The 27,904-nt window shown below is 38.4% G+C and overlaps 1 protein-coding gene across 2 annotated transcripts in view; it reads left to right on the top strand.

Annotated features, from left to right (window-relative positions):
- The window catches only part of CANX (calnexin), a 28,198-nt gene extending 952 nt beyond the window's left edge, over positions 1–27,246 (top strand). Inside the window, exons 2-15 of one of the 2 annotated variants that reach the window (XM_072400592.1) lie at positions 10,222–10,434; positions 11,938–12,011; positions 16,437–16,495; positions 17,235–17,376; positions 18,368–18,449; positions 19,017–19,209; positions 20,053–20,242; positions 21,038–21,151; positions 21,293–21,449; positions 21,904–22,119; positions 22,552–22,671; positions 24,107–24,227; positions 24,849–24,937; positions 26,490–27,246. In XM_072400592.1, the coding sequence (XP_072256693.1) occupies positions 10,225–10,434; positions 11,938–12,011; positions 16,437–16,495; positions 17,235–17,376; positions 18,368–18,449; positions 19,017–19,209; positions 20,053–20,242; positions 21,038–21,151; positions 21,293–21,449; positions 21,904–22,119; positions 22,552–22,671; positions 24,107–24,227; positions 24,849–24,937; positions 26,490–26,543 (1,821 nt within the window). In that variant the 5' untranslated portion in view covers positions 10,222–10,224 and the 3' untranslated portion in view covers positions 26,544–27,246. Of the gene's footprint in view, positions 1–10,221; positions 10,435–11,937; positions 12,012–16,436; positions 16,496–17,234; positions 17,377–18,367; positions 18,450–19,016; positions 19,210–20,052; positions 20,243–21,037; positions 21,152–21,292; positions 21,450–21,903; positions 22,120–22,551; positions 22,672–24,103; positions 24,228–24,848; positions 24,938–26,489 lie in introns of both variants that reach the window. The other variant, XM_072400590.1, reaches the window with a different exon arrangement.
- The last annotated feature ends 658 nt before the right edge of the window (positions 27,247–27,904 follow it).

Genomic DNA, 27,904 nt, shown 5'->3' with positions numbered 1-27,904 from the left:
GGGCCCGTTGACTGGCCTCCTATGGGGTCACCAGATCCGGCTCTGGGGCCCGTTGACTGGCCTCCTATGGGGTCACCAGATCCGGCTCTGGGGCCTGTTGACTGGCCTCTTTTAGGGGTAATAAATCCCGGTCATGTGCCCATTGCTTAGTGTTGATACCAGATTCAGGTCCGTTCCCCATTACCTGGCTTTCTTTAGGCATACCAATTCCAGGGTGGATATAAGCTCCTCTGGGCAGGGTCATCTCCCTTGCCTGTGTCACTGTTTGTACCTGTACAGTGCTACATAATATGTTGATGCTATATAAATTCTTATTAATAATATATAATAGTCATAGATGCTTATTGCCCGGCTTCCTGTAGGGGTACTAATTCCAGGGCAGGTCCCCATCGCCTGTCTTCTGTAGAAAGTCAGCTTCCAAGTCAAATGCCCAACCACGTGGGTGTTTTCTAGAAAGGGCTTCTTATCTTACCACTTCAAAATTCTATTATCATGCCAGGACTCCTGTAAGTTTGTTCTGTGGGCATCCTTCAAATATTTGCTTATCTTCAACTGTAACAACATATGCAAAAGCTAAAATAAAGTTGTCTTTGGCAATACTCTGAAAGTAAACCATTATACTTTTCGTACTGAGGCAATATTATGATGGTAGAAGGAAAGCTTTTTGAGGTAAAGTATGACATTGTGCAGGCCATGGCGTGGTGACCTCCATTCGTCAGTAGGTAGGTAAATATCAGCTTTTTGCCTCCTCCAGTTGAAGGTGAGCTCGCAGGTAATAAAGTAACCACATCACAGCTCTATAGTATGCCTGATTAAGCCTTTTAAATGTCTGTTTTAGTACCGTTTTCTAGGGAACTATGATCCTCTAAAAACTTCTGGATATTATCAACCTCATTTTCTGGATGGTTCACAGGAGCCAGGGCTCCACCAAGGTCATATGCTACATTCTTTTTCCTTTTAGACCCTTAGACAGGTTAGTCACAGACCTGGCAGCCCTCGTCCCGCATGACAACATGCTGTTTTCCAGGACAAGAAAATCCTCACCCTGGGCTTTTCTGTTTCTGGGGAACACGTCGGCTTTCTGTGAAGTACTCGGGTACTATCGATCATTGGGGAAAACAAAACTAAGTGTCACAGACTTTCTGAATCTTAGTGTAGTCATGTAGTCAGACCACAAGTATCCTTCCCCAAGGGAAATGCTTGGCACCTCAGTTTCCAGGTTAAGTTCTTTAGGTAGAAGCCATCTAACGCTCCTCTTCTGCAGGAGTCCCGAGTCTGTAGTTGGCCTACTTTAGGGTAGTCTCATTTGCCCATTTCCTTTCAGAACATTGAAGGGAATACAACTTTATGATGTCATGGCGCAATGAACTCCCTGGTTGGACTGATGTATTGCACCCAAATCCATCATTGGCTCTTGTGGTGTGGTCCTTTCTTCCCAACTTGGAACTTCACTGCGATGAATGATAGACTGAGCAGTGGTCCTGGGCACTCGTTTTCATTGCAAGGGCCCTGGTCATCTGAGGAATCGATTTCAATCAACGTCCAGGAGCCCTTGGCAATGTAGAGGTCTCTACAAAGACATCAGTTCCAGTTTTAGATGCCACAACAGTCTTGTTCTACTAAACCCATCAGAAAGGAACCAGAAGCCTTGCTGAGGCAAAATAGGTATATGCACAATTATGGGCAGGGCTTGATGTTGTAGCCTTGTCTGGCTGGTGCATCTTTAAAGTGATAGGGTTGCTAAGCCCAGACTACCACCCTAGATCCTTTCCTTCAGTGGCAGGGATTAGCTTTCTGCCATTTTTGTTTTATTTCAAACAACGGGTTGGGGAGGGGGGGGGGGCTTCCCTGTCACTGCTTTAAGACCCTTGTCAGTGGAATGGCCTGTGTAGTTTCAGTTGGTTCCTTTGTATGGTGTCTGAACCTAATAGTAACTAGTACAATATAATGTTACAATGGTACACAAGGAGTGTTACAATGTGGTTTCCCAAGAAGACCAAGTAGTCTTAGCTTAATCTCTCCACCAGTTTATGATATTTTTGTTCCCCCTGTCCAACCTTAGGGTCACCAATTGGGAGTTTATCTGTTTTCCTCTTATGGTCTGAGCAGTTAAAGTTTTTCAGCGGCCACAGATTCCAAGAGTATGGGTGGTATATTTGATTTTCCTGATCTCCATAAGGGTACACTGTACACTAATGGACCAGTATTGATAAGTTCTTGAACGCTCTATTGGATGAGCCATCTGTACATTTGATTCCTAGTTTTGGTTCCTCCCTAGTAGAGGCTTTCTAGTCTCATTTGACCTGCCCTGGAGGATTATCAAATAACTTTATTTCCTCTAACCCTCCAGGTTTGTCATCTCCTCCCTTGTTTGCTCTACCTTTTATGGTGAGGTTTTTCAGTAATTTCACCATGAGCTGTGGCTCTGGGTGCTTTTTAAACTCTGTTCTTCTGTCCTGCAGTCAAGTGGATCCATCTCATGTAAATCTTTTTGGAGGATTTGGGGGGAAAAAAATGGAAATTTACCAAAACAGTAGGCTTACTTATCTTGTTGCCCTCCACCATGAATGTGTCTATTAGTTGTGTATTAGTTGTGTGGTGCTGGTTCTTAATTGATACACCAGCGTTTAAACATTTGGCAGCAGGCATCACTAATCCACTCTCAAATGCCCCATTCCTCCATGCTATGGGCCACTGCATGTAGCCTCTTAACCACAGGAGTTCAAAGGTGTGAGATAGTAGTAACCTCACCACAATCTGTCAATCTTTAATCCCTATATGACCGGTATCATACACTTGTCACTCATTAATTGCAACATTCCCTGTGTTAAGGGTTCCTTTAAAAGCTTACTCAAGCAGCACCTCATGGTGATGGAGGTCGGACTGTCAGACAAAGTTCATTGTATTGTTAAATGTTGCCTAACTGTACAGTAGGACTGCTATGAGTGAAATGTTGCACAAGGTTTAATTTATGTTTGTGTTTAAACACTTGGCTCTTTCATTCTTGAGGGCTATAGTGCCATGTCCTAGATAACTTTTATAAACATAAAAAGCGTGAAGTATAGTTTTTCATGTTTTCTGTCTTGAATTTAGTGAAGAATAAAACTTTTCTCCTCAGAATACTTACTGATTTTAATGAAATGCATTGGAGATTCTTATTTGTTTGACAAGAAGACCCATTCTGTCTGGCACATATATATCTGATTATCTCATACCACCTGGACAACTGTCATTTCAGGCCTCCTAATTTACAATGATCCTGTTTTGCACATTTTGTTCCAGGAAGTTTTTTTTAATCCTACTAAAGGGTACATGAAGTATTAAATAGCTTTTCTTGGTTATTACTTATTAATATTATGAAATTATTGATTGGTTAGAACTTTCAGGTTGGTGGTACTAGGCATGTACAAATATATTGTTTGCCTTGCTAAAGTTCTGCTCAATGAGCCTCTTATATTGGTTAAGCACAAGGTCATAAAGGACATCTGAGGATTTGTATAATGGTAAAGGCTGCATATGTTACTGTATAATCACCTAACATTGTCTTGCTCTGCGGAGCCTGGATGGTATAGTTGTGTCTCTATTTTTCCTTAGATTCAAGGTGCTCATTTCTGGCCATTTGCATGTTATGGAGGTTGGTTTATGAATTTGCATGCTGTCATTTACAGTTATTTCAGGGCTGCTCTTTAGCTTTTGACTAAGCTGGCCTGAAGCCCAATTAGGCCTCAAAATAAAAAAGGCAAATTCTTAAAACTTGTCTGTTCCACTTGCAAAGTATATATTTGTTATTTATAGCTTTTTGTTACTTTTTATCCTTTCCACTCCTGATCCCCTGCAAGTAGAACAGACAGACTGCAGTCTCAGGATCGCTTGCTATTGCCTTTTACATGAAGTTTGGCATCATCTAACAGCATGCAGAGTCCTAGAACTGCATTTTTAAAGATTAGTAACTGCTGCACACAGGACAGCCCTGAAGCACCAGACTGTAGGTTTGCTGTAGAAAATAGGGGGAGGGCGTTAGAAAGTTGAAAGTAAATATAGGGAGGTGGTAGAAAGCTGACACAATTATAAAAATAAGCAAATCAATGGCATTTTTTTTGTATTGCCACCCCCTCTTCAGTGTTCTGTTGTTTAACCCTTTGGTTGTTGCGTGAACTACTGGTCAACCATAACCCTCATTGTCATGTGGATGAAGTTCAATGTTTTCAGGTAATTGATGGATCCTTTCAGTACACTAGCAGCAATGGCTTTCCAAGCCTACCCGCTTAGAGGCAGCTAAAGGATGTTGCGTTCAGAGACTACCTGCACAGAGGGCTTCCAAACCGCTCCCACTTGATTAATTCAGTGAGAGCGGCTAAGCCTGCAGCAAAAAACTGTGGTCAACCGTAGGTCTGAATTTAGCCCTAGTGACATGGCTATGGACTCTAAAGTGTTGTGTAATGTCATGGCTATAAGTGACATAAACATTCACTCCCTTCAGTAATTTCCTAAAGAGGAATGTTCGTGAAGCTAAAGTAGGATAATCAGATTGCCTTATGTGGATCTGTGTACAACCAATTTTGGAGGATCACTTCTATGGTGGAAAATTTTTCTCAGTGTTCTTGGCCCCTTTTAGCCACCCAGCTGTTTTTGGGTCACAATACAGGGGCTGCCACCCACCTACAATTTCTAGGTTGAACACTGCATTCTGTATATGGAGTAAAGGACAATGTTTCCCATTGCTCGTGATAAATGCTGCATTTAGTTTAGCAGTTTTTCAACTAAGTTTCATGAATGAACCAGCAATTATGCAATCTCCTTATCCTTCCTGTTTTTCCAGTTTTAGTCTCACTGAATCTTAAACATTTTTCAAATATTAAGAAATCCAGGAAGTGGTACTTATCTGCATTGTCCCCTATCAAATTGTCTCTTTTTTGCAAATGTTTATCAGTGCTCAACCCATAAATTTTTAGCTGGGTGGGAATAAATTGTAGGCGAGTGGAAGCCCCTGAATTTTAACCAACTCATCAGTAACCACCCAAAAACAGACGGTGGTTGCTGAAAAGTGCCAGGTGGTGCACCTGGGTAAAATGGGCTAGGGAGAACACTAATTTATGGTCTGAAAGCACTTATTACGTATTCCAAATACATAAGAGTTCTACTATTATACCTGCACATGCTTTTTCTCTGCATGTGACTGCAAAAAGGCATCTTCTATGTGAAATGTCCTGACTGGAAATTTAGCAGCAAATAATCGTCTCCTTGGATCATGACTTCTACAAAATGGTTATTTTAAAACAAAATTAATCTGATGCTGATTTACTAAGAGTTGAGAATGTTCACACACTGAATTATTCAATCACGTGAAAAGCAAATTCTTAAAATAGTTGCACTTGATTGGAAAACTGAAAAATATCCATACTCAATCTCATCTTGAGTAATTTTGCTCTATGAATCAATATAATTGATATAGTAATAAAACCTATGGCCTTGTAACTTTTGGCTTATTTCCTATATGAAAGGCAAACCGATAATCAACCACGTTGGTGCCAAGAACTTTCCTTCATAGGCAAGCAAGCTTGCAAGTGTTTTTTTTATTCTTCTAAATCACTTTAGTCGTTCAGCAAGTGGATTTCATTTTTTTCATGATTTCACTGTTCACTTTGAATTTGTCAAATTTCCTGATGCGGTGCACGAAAAACGTTATGTTCCCCTCTGGAAAAGTCAGGGGCCGCACTGGAGGTCCTCTAGAGTTTTTAAGCAGACACTACTATATTACAAGAACTAAGATGTAGAGAGGCATAAGGATTAAACCGGTAGAAAAATATATCCACAGTTAGGGATGTTTAGGAATAAAATGAGAAATTCTGTAAGAAATGGTGTTTCCTGTTTAGATTGTTGGTTATGGTGCTGAGGAGGTGAAAATAATGAGATGGATATCAGGAGCCACAGCTGGTCAAACAATAGAAGCAAATGTGTAGCTTGCTTTTATCTTCAGTCTTTTATTGCTACTCCAATGTAGAGTCAGCTATGTCCTCTGTATACTGATGAGGCCGTATGTTTATGGTCAAACAGAAATGTATTACCTTTTGTATTGTGGTTGGAATGGAACACTGAATAACTACAACCAAAGAGCTTTGATTATGACAACCTTCATATAGTGCTTTTGAAATTTTTATAATGCTTGTGTTTGTAAAATAATTTTTACAAGTCGCATATTCTGAAATATGCCAACACTGATGTAATGTAGCTTGGCTGCTGGTTTAAACTTTAAGCCCAGTAATCCTTATGAGGTGGAAGATGATTTGGCAAAAGCTGGCACTGGGGATTTATTTAGGTTATGCAGTCTCCTAAATTAGGAATAACTATTAGTCCTGCATGGGGGTGGCGGCGGTGTTACTTTGCCATTTCTCTAAAATCACAAAGGCCTATGGTAAAGCTGCAGTGATCAGGTCTGATTTTTGTTGTCTGCTGTAGGGTAAGTTGACAACCACCCATCTCGCTGAAATAGGCAGAGCTACTGACTGTTACTGGTAATCTTTGGTAGGAAGAAATTGTAGGTGGGTGATGGCCGCTGATTTGTGACACAAACAGCTGGCCGTTTACTGAAAACTTCTGGGTGGTGTGCCCAGCTTAAAGAGGTTGGGGAGAATACCGCCCTGTACTTCAACTTTATTCTTGGTTACATGAATGGCATTTCTATGGCATAAAGCAGTCTGTGTTTTGGACACCAGTGCTGTCATTTCGGTGGAGTGGTCTCAGCTATGTGTAAGCTGCTCCTTGCTGTGAGTAGAAAATGGGACACCAATTGGTACTAGTATAAACCGCCATGGGCTCAGCCTAAAAGTGAATCGGATACATTTTCCCTAAGAAAATGTATCAATTGCCGCAGCTGACTTTGGCTTCCCTTTCATAGAAAAAACATTCTTAATTCCTGGTTTGCATGGTAAATTTACACAGACTTTTTTCCAGGGGGCCTGTTAATGCAGGCTGATTTGTAGCTGTTTCACCAAAATACAAGTGGTGTCACTGTAAATTAAAACAAACATTACCACCATTAAAAAGTCTCAAACACCCTTGGGCAAAAAGTGGGTGACATCGGAAATCAGAAACACTGCAAATTGATTGTCCAAGTGAACAAGCCCAAAAAATTTAAGACCGACAAGGCTCCAGAAAGACAAAACATAGAAACAACTGCATTACAACTTGAATCTTTATTCATTCCCACATTTGTATGTTTAGTTCAATTTAAAAATATTTGTATGCAGGAGTAATTGGAAGGTGTGACTAACCATGGCAGCTTTTAGGCTTACTCTACACGGACTGTTTCCCCAGCGTTTAACCTGAGGCTTTTAAAGCCCATGTTTGAAATCTCCATGCATTCCAATGGGCTAATCTACACCAGGACGTTTCCTTGAGGCACGTTTATGAGCGTTATCTATAACGTTGCTTGCAATGTTTAAAAAATTAAAATGCAGGGTTAACGCTAAAACGCTAAATGCTTCCATTAATTTAAATGGGGCGGTTTCCTGTGTTTTTATGCACTTGAAACGTAACCGCGTGAAAAGGCGGCATAGCCATTTTCCACCGTTTTATACGCAAGCTTTAAAATGATAGTAAAAGTGCATATAAACGCAGTAGGAAGGTTTACATGCATTTTTAAAAATGTCTCTTTAGACCCGGCCTTGTGGTGACTGGTCAGGTTTGTTTGGTGTCGGACAACTTGCTTTGAGGGACCTTGCTTTTTAAAGGGAAAATTGTTTGTTTCAAATAATCTGGTAACATTAATAAATCTGACAATTTCACGTGTGGTAGCGGATAATGCAGTTAAATATCTGACATCTAGTACAGTAAGCTCTTGTATTTTCTTAGTCACTTTTGGCCTTTTTAGATGCACAACCTGTAGAGGATCGGAACAGGAATGTTCCCTTTAGCATCCTGTATGCTGCCCCCCCCCCCTATAGATTTTGTGCATGGTCTGTATTTGCTATGGACTTTTGTTTACTAACCTTATCTGTATAGTTTTGGTTCCTTTTATAGACGAGTGTTAGTTTTGGCCTGTATAACTGCTGAATATTTGTAGTTAGTAGTTGCCAGTATTTTATTTATATAGCTGATGGCTGCATTATATTGTCATACGTTCCTATAAACAACAGATATTTTCTCAAGAATGACAGTCTGAGACATCTGCCAGTCCTTGTCTGGATGTAGTATGATTTCACAGGTTGAGGTTTTGCTCGCAAAGTGCTTCCTCTGCTCCTTGGGAAGATGAGGCATTCTAACACTGCTGATATCCAGGGGAATAATTTGTTCACTTTACTGTCCTAGACGGGTCACGAACTGTCTTTCATGACACTCCTGTGTTTCTGAATGTCCTACCACTTTAAAGGCTTAAGATCCCTGTAAATGTCAGATGGATTTAGTGCTTACAGATTTAAGATCTCTGACCTTTGCTTTTGCTTTTTATAATAATAATATTCTCTCCTAGTCCTTGTTTAAGTGGGGAATTTTTTAAGATTTTTCACATGCAGGTTCCATTCTTTACTCCAGTTTTTGTGCACCTGAATGCAGTGTTCTCCCCAGTCCCTTTTAGCCGAGCACATTATAGTAACCACCCAGCTGTTTTTGAGTTGTTACTGAACAGTTGGGCCACAATACAGAGGCTCCCACCTGCCTAAAATTTCTTCCCACCCAGCTTAAAAAAAAATTCTGGGTTGAGCACTGGAACGTTTTAGCTTTTGGTCATGTAACGTTGCAAAATTTACTATTCCCGCAGTGTATAGCTTGTTCACTAATACTGCACATGCTCAATAGGTAGACATGCCAGCTATGCTACTCCCAGGTGCAATGCAGACTGGAGGTGGGCTATATAACAGAAAGGGGTATGCTTTGCCATTTTAGACCGTGTAATTTCTTGAGATGTTTTGCCTACATATTGTAGCATAGTAACTTAAGAATCCATTAAAAGACTCCTCTTTAGCATCCATATACAGAAGGCTTGACAGTTAATGATCTTTTCCAGAGTTCTTCTTGCCCTGCCAGTGTCAGCCGCAGTTTCTGTATATTGTTAGTAAAGTAAATGGAGGGGCTAACACATTACGTTCTGAGGAAGGTCTAATTATAAGCTAGGTTGAATATGTGCTTTAACATATTCTGAAAACTCAGCTGCTATTAGGACTCAAAAAGACATGACATTTTAATTTAATCACTTGTACTTGCAATGCAAATTATTTAGTTGGTGTTTGCCACTAGATCCTCAATGGGGATGAATGATGCTGCATGTGTGTACTTTAGGACATCTGCAGCAGCACAAACACTACATGTTGAAAATTGTGACTTTCTAAATGCATTTTCAATAAACCTCTAATTGTGTGACTAAACTGGTCATTCTCCTTAGAAATTCAGAGATTCTCAGAGCAGAGGGACAGATATCAGGGATCTGAGATCTTTTTACTGACCTACTTTGTGTTAAATCTGCCAGATGCTGGTACTGAGTGACTTTCTGTTGACCAATTTATGTGCATGTTTTAGAAAAATACAACCTATAGTTTTGTTCTAGTATAAAGAAAAATAGACACAGTATATTTTCATTAAATGGTACCTTATTGGGGTGTATGTCTGAGCAAAATAAAGGGGAAAAAAATATGTAGTTCACCTCTGCAGTACTTGCAAAGTAAATGCATATTGTTGGAAATATAAATTATTTAAAGCAACTTTAAACAGATTTAAAGCATTGATACTTGTCCCATCACAAATGAAGTGTTCACATTCTTGAAGAGCACAGCTTGATTAAGCATTTGCTACTTCCCATACTTGCTGGTGTTCAAGATGTCGGGTTCACTCCAATTACTGCTTGTGTTCTGTAGTAAGTTGGCAGCCATCCAGATGACCAAGCATCAGATGTGCCCAGGGTCAGATGCTGTACATTTTTCAGGTACAGGTGTGAATGCTTTTAATCTTGTGAGAGAAATACAACCCCACCAACTACACCTAAACATTATATTGTTTAAAAATGTCATTTTTACCATACATGTGAGATATGTCGTAATGAAAACAATCCCGGTGACAGATGCTACAAGACATAGTAATGTTAATGTTGGTTATGTTCAGCACTACTTCATTTTTTTATGTGGAAATTCCAAAGCCCAATATATAGCCTGCAGTATTTGGATTGTTCTTTATTTTCACTTCAAAAGTTTTATGGCTTTAAATAAAAATGTTTTTCCCCCCTTTTTGGTCTAGATCATGGATTCAAAGTGGCTGCTACTCGCAACCTTTCTAATTGTTGGGTTAGTAACAATTAAGGCACATGGTGGAGACCATCACCATCATCACGACCATGACCACGACCATGATCACGACCACGATGATGGATTGGACATAGATGATGATTTGGATGATGTTGAAGGTGAGGAGTCAAAGCCGGAGACCAGCACCCCACCACCCGCTCCAAAGGTGAGTCTTTTACTTATGAAGGGTTTTATTATAATTGCATCTATATTAAACAGTGCATCCAACAGATCTGTATTACTGCAGTTAAGGTAAATAGTATATGTAAGCCAAAGAAAAATGCAGTCTCTCCTTTCACTTATGTCGTCTAAGATTGTGGATTTTAGTCCAAAATATTTGGGCAGTACAATGAGTGTCTTTATGATGGTCTTGCACTGTTTTACTATAGTGGAAAGCTTCCTGCAGTTTCTGCATACTACATACACCCCGTTTGTGTTGGAGTAGAAGAGAGCAGGAGGTATTTTGTAGTCCTGTCCTAGAGTAACACTGCTGCATTGTGGATTCAGTGATTGAAACCCTAGAACTGCAAGTGAAAAATTGAAATTAACCAAAATGATCTATGTGGCTTTGTGAGTGTTGAGCTGCTCTGCTGAAAACTGTGGTATCTCTGACATTCAGCTGAAAGAGGAGTGCACTTTGCAGGAATTAAAACTTTTTCCTGTGTCACCTTTCCATAGTAGCTGTTGTGTTTAGGTGTCCCTATCTGTACCCCTTCCAGGAACTGTCTGTAGTTTTCTTTGGCCACGTGTCAATGTAATGCAGGCACATTGTGAAGCCTTTAAAGTGATTTCAATTACGAGAAAAAGAATTGTTACTGACAATATTTCTCTCCAATTCAGTGCTTGACCCTTATTCAGTTTGCTCTTAAAATATACCAGTGTGTATTATGTGCCTTTTTAACAACATTGGGCAGAACTAAATACAGATTATGACATGGTGGTTTGCTGCATATAAAAGCCAGATTGCCTTAGAAGTTAGCAGCATATCTTGGTAAAATGTGATCTTTTTCACTGTTCTAAAGATTGCAAATCTTTAAAAGCTTTCTGCCATCCACCTAGAAGTATTCGATTGAGGGTAGGACTGTCATGTAAGATGGAGATATGCGCAGATTTGCTGCATCAATCATATTTCTAGCCACAGAATGAATTCTGCTACTTTGCAGCTTGTTCTACATGTGTCTGTTCAGGAGTGTTTTGGTTGTCCCTTTATTACTGTGCTTTGTAACTGAACAATCTTTTTCTTTTCCCCCTCTCCGTGGCTTGCTATTTGCACACAGCATTTATAAAGCTGCTTTACAGGCAGCTGGCATGTCAGGCTCTTCATGTGAATGTGTATGGCTTCTCCCTATGGGGCAGAATGTTCTTTAATGACCTGACTATACAAATTTGACAATTTATCTGAATACTGGGGACGGGCTCACTGAAAGCGCAGAACAGGCAGTACTTAAGAATAGTTGACTATATATACAGAAAATTTTCCCAACGTGATGAAGCAAATTTTCTCTGCTTTAAGAACATTCATCCAATATAATGTGTGAAGATAATTTATCCAACCATATGGAAAAAAAACTGCCTCAGTATAGTCAGCATTGCACTTTACGCTTTTGCATGGTTTCACTTACTTTATAATATTATTACTTACTTATTATTTTTTTTTTTCCTTTTACAGGTTACATACAAAGCTCCAGTCCCCACTGGTGAGGTGTATTTTGCAGAATCATTTGATAAAGGCACAACAGAAGGGTAAGAATTCAAGAGACTGACTTAATATTTAGCAGATTCTATACTGGCCTACTATTGTATCCTAAACATTGAACCTCCCCAGGTGAATTGTCATTTCATAGTGAATCTTCTCTGTTGCTAAAGTTTTCTTTTGCGCTCTCGTTTTCTGTCACAGGCCTACTTTGCTTTTTGAAACATTAATAATCAGGCTGGTCAATCATATTTATTACTTAAGTGTTTGATGTTTACACCCTTGGCAGGCTGGCAGCTTTAAAGCAACCTGAAATATTTCTAAAAAGCTTAAAGCTTTTAGAGTATTTTGCGGTTTGTGGTCTGTCAGGTAGGGAGGTGGATTTGGATAATTTAGGTCTGATCGGCTGGAGCACATCACAATGTAGACATTAGCACTGTCATTGGGAACACATGTGTCTGTAAGGCTCTCCTGGCAAGATGCCAACGACTTAATCGCCCTTGCACCCTTTTTTTTGACATTTTTAGAGTAAGCAGCAGTGGGGAATGATGCCACTGGTAAGAGGCTACATGTGGGGTCCCAACAGAGTAAGTTGTTGGTGTGGGTGTAGTAACCTCATCAACCGTCTAAATATCTTAAGGGTTTATTAACCTCCCTAGCGGTTCATTTGTTTCCGGTTTAATATGTCTAAAAGCGGTACATTGTTTTTCATGAAAATTTGTTTTACAGTATAATATAATAGTATGAGTATAATAAAGTTTGAAACACAAAATCATGTAAAAATAATAAATTAAATAAATTAAAAAAATCTAAATATTTAAAAAAAAAAATTAATTTTTTTTAAAAAAATACATATTATAATCATACTATTATATATACTGTAAAATAAATCTTCTTGCAAACAATGTACTGCTTTTACACATATAAATTCAATGTATTGCATTCAATACAGGTATTTTGTATTGAATACAATACAAATGGATTTTGAATTTCCCGCCCCGCTGGCATCATACAGGCACAGTCATCACCGGGAACTCCCCGTTGACTCATCGGGTGCAGAAGCCAGCTGGAGGAAGAAGAAAGAAGACGGAGATCGCGACGATGGACGGCGCGGGACGCTGGCAGATCAGGTAAGCGCTCTATTTACTATTACCCCTCATAGGTTTACCTACCCCGAGTCACACTCGTGGTTACCGCTAGGGAGGTTAAAGGGCTCAGATCATTGCACAATACTGTCACATAGGGTATAATCAGCCACCCACTGCACAACAATGATTTTGCGATTGGGAATAACACATGTGATTTACATTATATCGAGTGTGCTGGTTCCAAATCTGAACTCAGAATTTGCATATCACGTACAAATTTTAGGTTATAGGTGTAATATAGCTGTTCAAATGGACAGTAATTGGGTAATGTCTTTTACATGGGTACATTAAGCCAGTTGCAGCTACCACTGTGCATGCTGCCGCCTCAGCTGAATCACGCCTCCTGGTGGCATGCATGTTCCAGCAGCGGCTGGGCAAGTCAGTGGGCAGACGTCAGACATCCTATATACTAAACGAAGGATGTAATTATGCACGGACCCAACCTGCGCGCGCACCCCACTGCTGCCCAAAGTGTTCACGCCGTTGAAACAGTTGTCATGGTGACAAATGTGCCAAAACACCAGGTGACACTTTCAGTGCTCTACTGCACTCCAGTGCCAGCACACTATTTAGTTAAATGAAAACTTTCCCAGGACGATCATCCCTCCATGATTGCAAGTGATTGCCATTCTTAGATTTACTATTCTTTTGAGAATCTGGGGTTTACTGGTAGGTATATAATGCAAGATCGACCGAGGGCTTGTGTTTAGTGCGAAACCATCTGAATGGATAGTACAGCTAGGCCATGGTGAGTCTGTTTTGAGCTAAAGATGGAGTAGGCACAGCTTTGTAATAAACCGGATAATTTTTGCTACATTTGTGGTAAATATGCCCTGTGTGATCAACGCAAGAACCTAACCAAGAGGATGAGATTTGCTTACAAGTATTACTTTGCATGTGAAATTGAAGATCAGGATAAAAGCTGGGCACCTTATATCTGCTTTCAGGTGTGTTACGTTGGTCTAACATAATGGTTGAATGGGAAAAGGAATAAAATGCTTTTTGCTGTGCCTATGGTTTGGCGTGAGACAAAAGACCGTCACTCAGACTGCTACTTCTGTATGAGTAAAATTTTTGGTTTTCGAAGAAGACTAAGTCAAAAAGCGTCTATCCTGATAGTGAATCTGCTCTGAAGCCAGTGGCACATGATGCAGAGAATCCAGTGCCAGTCCCTCCTACATCTGTTGTTACTGACAGTGACATGTCGGATGAGGAACAGGAGGATGATGTCATTGTTAATGAATGTTATGAACCCCAATTTAAGAGGGTAAGCCACATTTTATAAGCCAACCAGATTTAGATGATCTAGTAATGAACCTGTCTTTGTCAAAAGAGAAGTCTGAACTGTTAGCCTCCAGATTAAAGGAGTGGAGTTTGCTACAAAAAAGGAAAAATAACTTCACACTTTCAAGATCGTCATACCAAAGTTTGCAGGCTATCACAAGTTGGAAAAGGACATTTGCTTCTGTACCGACGTGAGTGGTCTGATGATGGAGTTAGTTTGCGAATACATACCAGAGCAGTGGAGATTGTTCATAGACTCGAGCAAAGCAAGTTTGAAAGCTGTAATGCTGCATAAAGGTAATGAAAAAACATTCTGTTCCTCTTGCTCATGCTGAGGAAATGAAAGAGACATATGAATACAGGGAGGTCATTTTGAAATTAATTAACTATTTAAAACACAAGTGGAACGTTTCTGGTGACCTGAAGGTGGTGGCACCCCTTCTTGGCCTGTAATTGGGATATACAAAATATATGTGCTTTCTGTGCCTGTGGAACAGTGGTGATGACCACAACCATTACCAAGTGAAAGAATGGCCGCCTAGACCTGAGCACACTGTTGGCCAGTACAACGTGAAGCATAAATCACTCATTGATCCACTGAAAGTTTACCTTCTGCCACTTCATATTAAACCTAATATGAAGTGTATACGAGTAATGAAAAACGTTGTTGCAATGGATCGTGAGGGTATAGGTTTTCAGTATCTGAAGGACAAGTTTGGAAAACTTATAACAGATGCTAAACTGAAAGCAGGCATTTTTGTTGGTTCCCAAATCCATAATTTGATGCGTGATGCCACATTCAGAGACAAACTTAACCCATTTGAACTTGCTGCTTGGGATTCATTTGTGCTAGTTGCACAAAACTTTCTGGGCATCCAGCAAGCTGAAAACCATGCTGAACTCGTGAACAACATGCTAACAGCATACCATCAACTTGGCTGCCAAATGTCACTTTAAAATGTAAATTATTTTCTTACATTCCCATCTGGACTTCCTACCACAAAATTTGGGTGATGTGAGATGATGAACAAGGGGAGATGTTACACCAGGACATTTGTTATGGAAACAAGATATCAAGGCCAGTGCAACCCCAACATGATGGGCAACTACTGCTGGTTTCTGCAACGGGAGACAGCGGAGAGCCACAAACGCAAAAAGAAAATGCCTGAAACACTTCTGAAGTGTACATGTGTATTGAACAAGGACTCATGTGAATTATGTGTAGTTGTTTATGTTGCAACAACATATACTGTGTTTTTGTAATGTCATGGAACTATAAGGGAAAAGTTATGTATAGAGATTACATAGTAACTGCGGAACTAGAATGTTGCTAATCACGTCTATACACGTAATTTACTTAAGATCCTGATGTCCTAGGCAGAATCGGACTTCAGATTTGTATTCAGCTCACTTGATTTAGTATAGGACACATGGGTTAGACCAAGTAGCAGACAATATTTATTTTTTGGTGATGCAGTGTAAATAAACCAGAAAAGAGCATATTGAATGTTGTTGGTTTTTTTTTTTTTTTTTTTTTTTTTTTTTTTTTAGTTTTAACCTAAAACAAAGGTAAAATATTCAAACCCCCTGGACACAAGATGATATGTAAACATTGAGTTATGCAACACACATTGGGCATCCAGGTCCATAATTTAATGTTTTCGTTAAATTATAAGGCTCTAAGGGATTTTAAACTGTCACCAATGTAATGTAAACTTGTGTTTTTTTGTTTTTTATATAATTTTTGCTGAATTTGGTATCCAATACTCATAGTTTAAACGTTCATGTTTTACAAGCTAATCTGAATCGAGTTTGAGAAATGCAAATTTACACCGTAACCATTCAAAAGCACCAATGTTTTATTTTCTAGGTCTTCTGCTTTCAGAAAACAGATAATGTTTTGTGAGTTTAAAATATATTTCTGGCCAATAATATGTGTGCATAACAAACCATCCTCTTGCTTTCAAAGCACAGAGAGTAAACTGTTAGAATTAACCAAAGTAATAGTATTGTTGAACTAATGACGCAAAAAATCTTGTCTAGATGGATTCTCTCAAGAGCAAAGAAAGATGACACCGATGATGAGATTGCAAAATATGATGGTAAGAACACTTCTATTTTTCTTTTCATGCCCTCGTTTTACTTATCCTTTTTCATAGTGTATAGGAAAAGCCATTAGAAATATATACACATTATGGTTTGGTGTTGTGTGTGTGTGTGTGGGTTTTTTTTTTTTTGGTTTTTTTTTTTGTTTAATATTGTCTCCTTTTACCCTCCCAGTTTGAGAGATGTGTGGAGGGTTCACTTTTACCATTTTAAATGTACCCAAAGGGCATGGTGGGGGGTAAATGGGAGCGAATATCTAAAAGAATTGCAATTCTTATACTTTTAGTTGTTGGGACAAGATCTTTATCAGAAATAGAAGTCAGCTGTGTAATTTTAATTAATAATGTAATGTTTGCAAATACAGCACAGCTGCCTATTCCTTTTTTAATCCTTTACACAAAACTGTAATTGGAGTTTTAAAAATATACTTGCATTTTTGCATGCTAATTTTAGATATTTTGTCATGTCTCGGATGCTGGATAGTAAATATCGCTTTCAGAAAGTACCCCTTAGGGCTGCATTAGTTAAGTTTAAAAATAGAAGCCTTTTCATTAAGGCTTAAATTAGGCTCTACTTATTGTCCATTTAATTTGAGGTTTTTTTTTTGTGTGTAGCCAAGAGTTTCCGTCAGGTGAAAAGCACTGAAGCAGCATTGTAGTGATCATATTACCTTGCGGACAATGAAAGACAGACAAAAACACACTATTGTACAATTCTTATTTATTTTTTATTTAGGCAAATGGGAAGTTGCTGAGATGAAAGAAACTAGACTCCCTGGGGACAAAGGACTTGTGCTGATGTCACGAGCCAAACACCATGCTATTAGCAGCAAACTAAAAAAGCCATTCATCTTTGATAAGAAACCTTTGATTGTTCAGTAAGTACGATAAGTTTTTACGGTCTGTTACTATAAATGGAATGGAGTTTCAAATGGCCAAGTGTAAGTGTGTGGGAGGGGTCTCCTGGGGGACCCATACAAGAACTCCACAGCAAATCCAAAACATCTGGTTGTAGAATAAATTTGAAAGAAAAATGCAGCACGCTAAGAGTTCTAGTTAAGTCAAAAATCAGTCAAGTGTAATGTATTCGTGTTACTACATAATGGGTATTCCCACACTTCCTTGAAGGATATTGTAAAGGACCTTTTCAGGAGCAGATCAGTGTAGATTCTGTAGAAGAGTGCAAACAGACAGACATTTTGTGTTATTGCAGGAGAAACCTCCTTGTGCCTGTCTCTTCTGTAGTAAAGAGCTACCAATTGCTTTGCACCACGGAATGTTTGAGGGATTATCAGGAACATAGAAAAAGTGAAAGATCTTCCTATGGAGACCTTTGTTCTGGTGACAGATGGTGTCAAAATGTGGAGGGAAATCACTTGGCTGAGTAGATATAGCAAAACAACTCGAGTTTTAACCCATCCAAAGTGAAAAACGGTGTATCTTTAATGTACGGTGTGCTTGTGTCGAATCTGTTACTTTGAATATTCGTTTTCCAGGTTAAAGTCATAAGCTTGTCAATTACAAACTCCATCTGTAGAGAAACAAACACATTTGATTATAGAAGTACTAACTCTAGCTTTGTATTTTCCTAAAACTTCAGTACGCTTTGAAGTAAGGTCTGATAATAGGTTTACACATCATAGATGTCCCAGCATCTTCTGTAACAATTATATTTAGTTATGTTCCCTTCAGATCAGTTTAGAGTACATAACATTGCCTTTATTTGTAAACTAAAAATATTTTGGCTTTGATATTCCAGTATCATATTGTGTTTGTACTATGTGTGATCGGTATCTTCTAAGATATATTTGCACCAACACGTTTCATGTTGACGTATATTGTATTGTACCACTTTTTCTTTTTTTAAAGGTATGAAGTGAACTTCCAGAGTGGAATAGAGTGTGGTGGAGCGTATGTAAAACTACTGTCGAAGACCTCTGATCAGAGCTTGGTTAGTATATTGTTTTTAATTTTGTGATGTTATTCTAGTTCTAAAACCAATAGGGACAATTTTAGTAACTGAAAGAAAGATATACAATATACACCATTGGCTTTCGTATAGATTTGTATATACGCATTTGCCTACATTTACTTTGTTTCCTACAAAATTACATGGCCAGATGTATCAAGGAGGGTATGTTTCCAGAAAGAAAAGGTTCCCAACAGACTGCAAAACACTGGTTTTGAAGTACAGCTTTGGTCTGTCTTCCTTTATTAAAAAATAAAATATTTGCAACACTAAAAAGTACTTCTGTTGGTCCCCTATTCAATTTCCAAAAATAGTTTTTACTTAAATATTAAGTGGCAATTAAAGACTCATACAGTAACCTTTAGTTGTACGGAATCTCTGCATACACGATCCTAAATATATCATGCCTTTTTTTTAGCTTAAAAAAACCCACCATATTTTGTTTCTGAAATCTTAACCTAAATGTCAAAAATGTTATCCACCAAGAGTTGAAAATACAATTGAAGTGTTTTACATTTCCCTAATTTTCCTGTAAATTTGTTCCCCCAGGAGCAGTTCCATGATAAAACACCTTACACTATCATGTTTGGTCCTGACAAATGTGGAGAAGATTACAAACTGCACTTCATCTTCCGTCACAAAAACCCAAAGACTGGACAATATGAGGAGAAACACGCAAAGAGACCTGACACAGACCTGAAATCCTACTTCTCAGACAAGAGAACCCATCTGTACACACTAGGTAGGTGTTCTTTCTAAATAATGAACCATAGACAATGAAAAGCTGCCATATGTAAGCTAGTCTCATCCCAATCAAATTTTAGAGGATGATATCATTACTGTTACGTCGGACAGTATTTGTCCCTTTTTGAAAAAAGAAAAGTGGCTTTGTCCGAAATACTGATTCGGCACGCCCGTTGGACAGCGCTATTGAGCATAGGGTTCTTAATCTCTGACTAATGTCTACCTAAGGTTCCCACTGTATAAGATACTAAGGTCTTAGAAATTTCTTGCTTTATAGTTATTTAAAAAATCCACCTTAAAATTTGCCTACAAGCTCGTAATGTGTTGCTATTGATCATACTGTCATTTACTTTTTAAAGGCTGCTGAAGATCATCTAAGATCTTAGTTCTGAAGGAAAAAAAAAATAAAATGGTTATTTTGATGACTAAATATATTTTGTAACTAAGGATGTTTATTTATTTGTTTTGTTTCATGTACCTTTTGATCTAAGTCCAAAATAGACCTGTAATGTGAATATACAATGGCTATTAATGTCCTTTGGAACACTAGGTCTAAAGTAAAGGCATACATTAAATTGTTTTCCATATGGTGCAGCTTGGTCACAATAGAATACCAGACTTTACTACATGGTCTCCTATGAATTTGGCTAAAAGTCGTTAACATAAAAGTTAGCCAAGTAGCTAACATTTTTAAAAGGTCCTGTTCGTGAAAAAACAGGTATTAGTTATACTAACAGTCTTTTACAAATAAATGTAATTCTTAATGGAACTAAGTGACAATTTTGCTTTTCTTGATCCTTTTAAAGGATGCAACTTTTAAAGATTTATTTTATTCTTTCAGTTCTGAATCCTGATAACAGCTTTGAAATCCTGGTTGACCAAACTGTGGTAAACAGTGGCAACCTGCTTAACGATGTGAACCCCCCTGTTAATCCACCCAATGAGATTGAGGACCCTGATGACAAGAAGCCTGAAGACTGGGATGAGAGGCCAAAAATAGCTGATCCTGATGCCGTCAAACCAGACGACTGGTAAATATCGTTCATTGTAGGATATCTTATACAGGTTTTTAATGTGGAAAATTGGGTTTATTCCATTCAGCTTAACTTTATTTTTTAAATTTGCAAGTTTTGGAATGGAGGTTTATAAAGAATACTTACTAGAGGAAGTACCTAGTACCTTTTCTTTTTTCCAAAGACGAAGCCCAAATGTATCTGCATCATTTACGAATATAAACGGAGTTACCTTTAGCAAATTAAACTAGATTCCTGCCCTGCTGTACTGTGTGTAATTGTTTACTATATGTATAGTTTTTCTGTATTTAGCTATGCTACTGGAGTTCAGCTTTGAAGAAAAATCCCTACAACAGAAAAAAACAGTTCAGTTATTTTTTTGTAAATTATTTTCCCACTTGGTGGGTAAGATTAATTTCATGCTTTACCCACTGTTTTGCACAGTTGTACATACTGATCCTTTTTATCCTTTCCCGATTGCTTTTTCTCATTTCACTGGATACTGTAAATGTCTTGGTATGCATTAAAAGCTGCAACAAATCAGGTAACCATTTGGGGTACTAAAGACATCCAACATTATCCAGTTTGGCCCCTGTCTTGCGACTCTCATTTACAAAATGTCATCCCTCCCCCCCCCCCCCCCACAGCCACATGGCAGTGGACCAAGCTTGCAAACCGACCTCAAGATCTGTTGCCTCTTCTAAGCACTTAATCGGTAGCACTTAACACCTGCTAAACTTATTAATCTTTGAATGTGTGTATGTATCAATGTGTGGGAAAATATATATTCTAACTGAAATATCTGTTTTTTAGGGACGAGGATGCTCCAGCAAAGATTCCAGATGAAAGTGCAGTAAAACCTGATGGTTGGCTGGATGATGAACCAGAGTACATTGCTGATCCTGATGCTGAAAAGCCTGAAGACTGGTAGGTGGAAAGGTTTCCCAGTGTGTGTTTATTATTAAATGTACAGTGCTGCATATTATGTTAGTTCTTTTTAAAAACAGCTTATTAGTAATTTTTTACATTGGTAAATATGTTAGAATTTCAACTTTTTCTTTCTAACAGGGATGAGGATATGGATGGGGAATGGGAAGCACCTCAAGTGGCAAACCCGAAATGTGAGTCTGCACCTGGCTGTGGGGCTTGGCAACGCCCTATGATTGACAACCCCAACTACAAAGGAAAATGGAAGGCACCAATGATTGACAACCCCAGTTACCAGGTTTGTTTGACAAAGTTGGTTTACCTTGGTAATTAAGAATGTAACTCCAGTTCTTCAGCCAAAACATATTTTACTTGAGGCCCGAAATGTTTTACATTTTACTCATCATGTAGACTTTGTTAGAGAGCTTGTCACTTGGGGTAAGGGGTACAATCTTCCTGTTGGTCAAATGCTGAGCCATTCTGATGATGATTTGAAGATTGCTAAATGCCCTTTTCTATTACCATATCTTTACAGTGTTTGAGAAATAAACCATTTTTATTTCCCCGCAACATGCTCTATAATTCAAGCCTTGGCTGCAAAAAGGCAATTACTGATTGAATGTTCGATTCTTTATAGTGTGGTAAAATGTGGCTTGTTGAGGAGTTTTTAAATTAAGGTGGCGTGAAACTCCTTTTTTTTAAAAAGTATTTTTTTTTTCTGTATTAATCAGCATTACTAATGTTTACTGTAGGGTATCTGGAAACCACGCAAGATCCCTAATCCAGATTTCTTTGAAGATCTTGAACCCTTTAAGATGACTCCATTTTTTGCCGTCGGTCTGGAACTGTGGTCTATGACATCTGATATCTTCTTTGACAACTTCATTGTGTGCAGTGACAGAGCTGTTGCTGATGAGTGGGCAAATGCTGGCTGGGGCTTAAAGAAGGCTGCTGACGGAGCTGCTGAGGTACGTGTCCTTTCTGTCTTCAGAGTTTTACTATGAAAAGTATGGCTTTCTGAGCACAGGATAGCTTATGTTCAGTAAAATCGATTGAGAGTGGCAAATAAAATAAGGATCAGCACATTGTCAGTGTGAACTTTATAGAGCTGTTTTCTAACAAGTTTGTATAGCATATCTGTTTGCCTATGGTGTGGGTTACTTATCATGACATATATATCGCCTAATTAATTAGGTGACTCTTTTCATTTTACAACCTGTACAAAAAGGCTGCTTGGAATCTATGCTGTGGCAGTTGTTTGCTCATTTGCCTAAATGTGTAGGAATTAATAATGGATTCTTGCTTTTGAAATTATTTTTTCATGAGCTACAGTAACATGTAATTGTCCCTCAGATATCTGTGCTGAATACTGATTTTCTTATTTTATTGTTTTTCCCCAGCCAAGCGTAGTTGGTCAAATGATGGCTGCAGCTGAAGAGAGACCATGGCTTTGGATTGTCTACATCCTGACCGTGGCTTTGCCAGTATTTTTGGTCATTCTCTTCTGCTGCTCAGGCAAGGTAAGCACAGAAAATTGGTGAAGATGTGGGGGTGGCTAGATAGTAATGTTGGCTGTTTCATACTGCTGATCTCCGGCCAGAGATTTGGTTTTAGCCTGTTAAATCTGCTTTTACCAACACATTGGAGGCCTTGGACCTCCTGCATTGCCTCTATGCTCTCCTTAAGTATTGCTTTTTATCTCTTGGGGCAAGTACCATATTGCCATATTACAACTGAGAGCTTAAGAGGCCTGAGATTTGATTTGATGAAAAAAAAAAAAAAAAAAGATCTACTAACAATAAAAATGCTAAACATATATTTATTTATATATATTCCAAAGTGACTCGAGTTAATGAGACATTGAATGGCAGAACATTGCACTACAAGACTATAGTGACAGTTAAGCTGCAGCTCACCTGTCAAAGGAGAATGATGTGCTGCCCTCTCTGCCTCGCTCCTCACTCCACTGTTACACGGAGCCTTCTCACACACAGACATCCCCAGCATCCCTATAGACATGCAGCCGTCCTGGACTCGAGTTGCATTTGCGATTGCCTGTGATGTGTGAGAGGGGGACAAGGAGGGGCAGAGCTCCCTCACTTGTCACATAGACTTGAGTGATGCAGAGACTACAATTCCCGTCATTACTTGCGTCTATGCAACAGAACAACCATGCGGGGCCACGCAGTAATGCCGGGAATTGTAGTAGCGGCATCACTCGCTGCAATAGGTAGTAGCAGGCGGGTCAGGTGCAATTCACCTTCTGAATTCCCTGGGGGGCCAAAAAAAGGACCTTATGGTCATTCAAAAGCCCATCCCTACATTCAGTCCTAGTTATTTCTTATTGAAGAAGTTAGGGTCATTTAAAAAGGATAGGAGTCTTAAGGCTGTTTTTCCCTTTTTAACCCAGATTCAGGCACAAAGTCTGTTTTTAGATGTCTCCTCATGCTATATTAGACTGTTGTTACCATAAGCTTGTAGTTTGTACCCTCTGTTGGGGCTATTACTGATGCAGTTAACCTAGTGGTTATGGAACCTTCTGTTACTTCTGCCTTTGATCCACTTTATCAAACACTATATACTTTCAAAGTTTCTGCCTTTTTCGGGGAGGTGGACACTTTTCCAGGTAACTTTGTTTCCTCAGATCAGTCAGATTAACAAAAGCTTGATTCTACCCTACATTACATACATTAGACCAGACAGTTGCTATTTCCCTCATAGAAAGGTACTGGGCTCTGACTTATTGCCAATAGATATTTATATAGGTAGGATCTTACTTCTAGTCTGCTTGATGCATTTAAATGATGGCACTATTTTATTTTTATTTTTTTTGCACAGCCAAGCATTAACCTATGTAAGATGCATTCATGATGCACATTGTACATAGATATCATAGGATCTAATGGAAAGTGTTTTAATTTTGAAAGTTTATTCTTTAATTGACTCTTCCAGAAGAAGCCTGCAGATGCAAGACACAAAAAGACTGATTCCCCCCAGCCTGATGTGAAGGAGGAGGAAGAAGAGGAAGAGAAGGAAACCAACAAAGAAGCAGAGGAAGAAAACCTTGAGGAGCAGGGTAAGTTTTGACAGCCCTGAACTGATTTCCTAAATCTTCTGCAGTAGCCACAGACTCCTATATAGTGGTGTTCTGTCCATGCATACCAGGAATTCAAATTGTTTTGTGGGGGACAACTTTAAGTCATGGAGGTTTAAACTGGGGTGCCCTGAAATGAAGAACTTCCTGTTGTGGGCAGTTTCCCAGGCCTTGATTCTCCAAAGATGCAAGGAAAAAGATAGATCTAATTGCTGCTTTGGGAAGTTGCACGAAAGTAAATGGTATCATTCTCTTTAGGGCTGAAGTTTTGGTGAGTTTGCAGTCTGCATTTCTCATGTGAAATTGTGTAATTTGGAGCTTGCATGATAAGGGCTATGTAGCGATTCCTACCTTTTGCAGCCTTGAAACCATGGAGATTTACTCTTTGGAGCACAGGTTCCACTTAACAACAGTGCTGGAGTAAATTTTTGGGAGATTGGAAAGCCCCCCCCCCCCCCCTTCAGTTTTACTTAAAACTATTGATGCCAAAGGGTTGGCATCACATCCCCAGGTAGCCAGCATTTTCAGCAGTGGCAGTCTGTTTCTCATAAGACAGATTTCTTTCTATTTTTATATTATTATATATTTTTTTTTATAATACAGCCGGTGAAGAAGGTCAGGGAGATGCTGAAAATGGAAGCCAGGAAGAGGAGGAGGAGGAGGAGGTAGAAGAGCAAAATCCCACACCTAAGGTAAGTTAAAGCCTATGTAATATGGTAGATATGGACAGTCAGTATGTAGTGACCTAGTAAGCGGAGTTTACTTGAAATGCCTTGATTACTGCCTGTTACTGCCTCACTAGGTGGCGCTGTTGGCAGATTGGAATACATGCTTTGTTTCCCTTTATGAAGCAATGCAGACCAATATCTTCAACTACACATGTAGTCCAGGCCCTGGTATTTCCAAAGTAAACTGTGTTCTTGTGTGGCTTCCTAGTGTAATCATAATGGCACGCATTTAAGAAAAGGTGAAAAACAATGCTTCTGCCATCGCTCAAAAATACTAATGATCTGGCTTTCTTAAGCCGTTTTGGATCACTGATGAAGAATAAAGCACAAGGAGTCAGTCACTAATCTGTGTATTTGTTCTAAGCACATATTTTTGGTGCATGCTGGTGTTACATTGTAGTCTTTTTTTTTTTTTTTTTTTTTTTTTTTTTTTTTTTTTTTTTGTTTTATTATTTTGTACTGACATACATGTAAAAGTTTTTAGATTGATGCAGGTTTATACAGATTCGTCCTCCAACCTAGTTAAAATGTGATCATAAACTCCCAAATAAGCGAGTGTGTTTTGTTCTTTTTTGTTTTTTGATTTTTTGTTTTTTTACCTTTTTAATAAGTGAATAAACACATACTATATAGATATGTCAAATCAGTCAGTTGCTATAAAGCAAAGTTAATGTGTGCACTTCAGAGGAGCAGAGATGCGGCTTTAGAAACTAATTTAAGGTTCCTTTGACTTTTTTTTCTCCTGAAAAATTTGCAGATTTGGGGAAAAAAAGTTTTTTTTGTGTCTGTTAAATAGTAGAGGTGGAGCTTAAAATCTGTTATATGGAAGTGACTGCAATAAATTCTTGTATTTGTTTAAAAGTTCACTTCTAATTTCAGCAGTTTTAATTCTGAACTACTATCACTATGCAGTTTTAGTTACTTGTTAAGTTGCCTGACTGTAGGGAACAGCCCATTTATAAGAATATAAGATAATCATGATTTTCAATCACACAAAATCAATCCCAAACAATGCAACCACTTCGTTTTGCCAAGGAATCTTTTCAAATACTATAATTAAATTCCTAACCGTGTGCCTTACTGAAATAAAGAAGACATGGGGCTGTCATGTTGGATCAAGTGTCTTCAGTGCTTTGAATCACTGACCTAGAACAAGTATGGAAATCAATATTTCTGACTTCCCATGCTGCAGTCAGTGATTTAGAATGTTGGCATCAGCATGACATCCAGGCTTTCAGAAGGTCTTTAGAAATTACAACCACTATATTCCTTTTAGTATGTTTTCATTTGTTTGCCCAGTAGCCCTGTTTTTTTTGTTTTTTTTTATTGTTTTTTGTTTTGATAATTCATATGTCCCGATTGATCAATACTTCTAATTGTCATTCAACAGTATAACTCTTTTTTGCTTTTACTGTTTGTTTTTATTACAAAAAAAGTGCACTTTTTAATTGCAGAATAATTATGTCCAGTGAAATCATTTTAACTTTCAATAAAATCCTGTTCTTATCTTTATTAGGAGAAAGAAGATTTGAACAGATCTCCCAGAAATCGAAAACCGCGAAGAGATTAAACACCTAGGAAAGAAATACAATTTATGAACTTAAAATATTGGCAAAGTTAATATAGAAAAAAGTTGACCATTTCTACAGAGTTGCAACAAAAATTTGACCACCACCCTGGTTCTCATTTTATTGAAGCCACAAGATACTGTCACCGACGTGTTGGAGCTGAATTTAAACAGTGTCTAGAATTTGCAGTCACTGATGTGGCAGCAAAATAAAAATTCATCTTTTCTGTATTTAACTTTAGTTGACTTCTCTGTGGGGATATGCAGTGTAACAAAAACTAACTGTGCTGTTTGATTTTTTTTTTTTTTTTTTTAAAGGAACAATATAGTATTGCCAAAATCTTCCAAACTTCAGTGTAATAAAATGTATTAATCCTAGATAAACAATAAAGATGTTTTAGGAAGCTATCTAGCTATAAAAAAAAAACAGAAAGATATTTTTTTCCCCCCTTCACCAATATCAATAGCTCTCTCTCCTTTTTAAGATGATATTTTTTTCCTCTTCTTGTAACAGAGCGCCCCTTTAAATACATTTCTCATTTGGTTCCAAAGGCATGTTTCTATCCTGACTCCATGCATGCTGCCCTTGGTCTCTGGTAAAAGTGGGCCCATTGGACCAAAAATATTGGTCTACTTTAAGCAGGTTCTAGGATTTTGTCCCTCTCCTGTCTGTGTGAGCCTATGTAAATATAAATATATACATATATCTTTTTGCTTTGTGTGCTTTCTTAGTTCTACAACATCATGTTGACCATCATTCAGGCTGACTTCACAATATTGTATTATACTAACATGTTGCAGTTTAGCTGTGCGTAGTGTTGGGTTTTCATTCTAGTACAATGGCCACCCAACAGACACGTACAGTGAGTGTTAAAGCACCTACATGTGCTTGGATTAATACATTTGGGGAGGGGAAAATGGGTCTGGGTTTTAAATATGTTACTGTTTGTAAAACACTGGGCATATTACTGCATAGTAACATAACAGCATATTGTGAAGTGGGCCTTAAGCTTTCATTATTCTTCATTGTGAATTTCCGCTGTTTATTATATGTCTGTTACTTGATGTTATTTAAGAGGGACTGGCCCAGTGGAGTCATCACAATCTTACAGATTTTACTAATGTTCCTTTCCTTCTGTTGGTCTTTGATAGCCATGATTGCATGTAAAGTGTACTGTTACCTTACACATAGCAAGAGTTACAGGTGATCCAAACATTTTGATTAGGTGTAATTAAAGGAGCAGTACATGCAAAGAAAAAACAATTTCTGCTGAACAGTTGAAATAGTTTATATGATAGAAAGCTCTCTTGCAAGAGTTCCAAGCTCTTTCTGCCTTTAATGTCTCTATTCTGCTGCAATTTTA

Source organism: Pyxicephalus adspersus, chromosome 2, assembly GCF_032062135.1.
Source record: "Pyxicephalus adspersus chromosome 2, UCB_Pads_2.0, whole genome shotgun sequence".
Taxonomy (NCBI): domain Eukaryota; kingdom Metazoa; phylum Chordata; class Amphibia; order Anura; family Pyxicephalidae; genus Pyxicephalus; species Pyxicephalus adspersus.
Note: the sequence above shows the minus strand (reverse complement) of the source record. Positions and strands in the feature narration are given on the sequence as shown.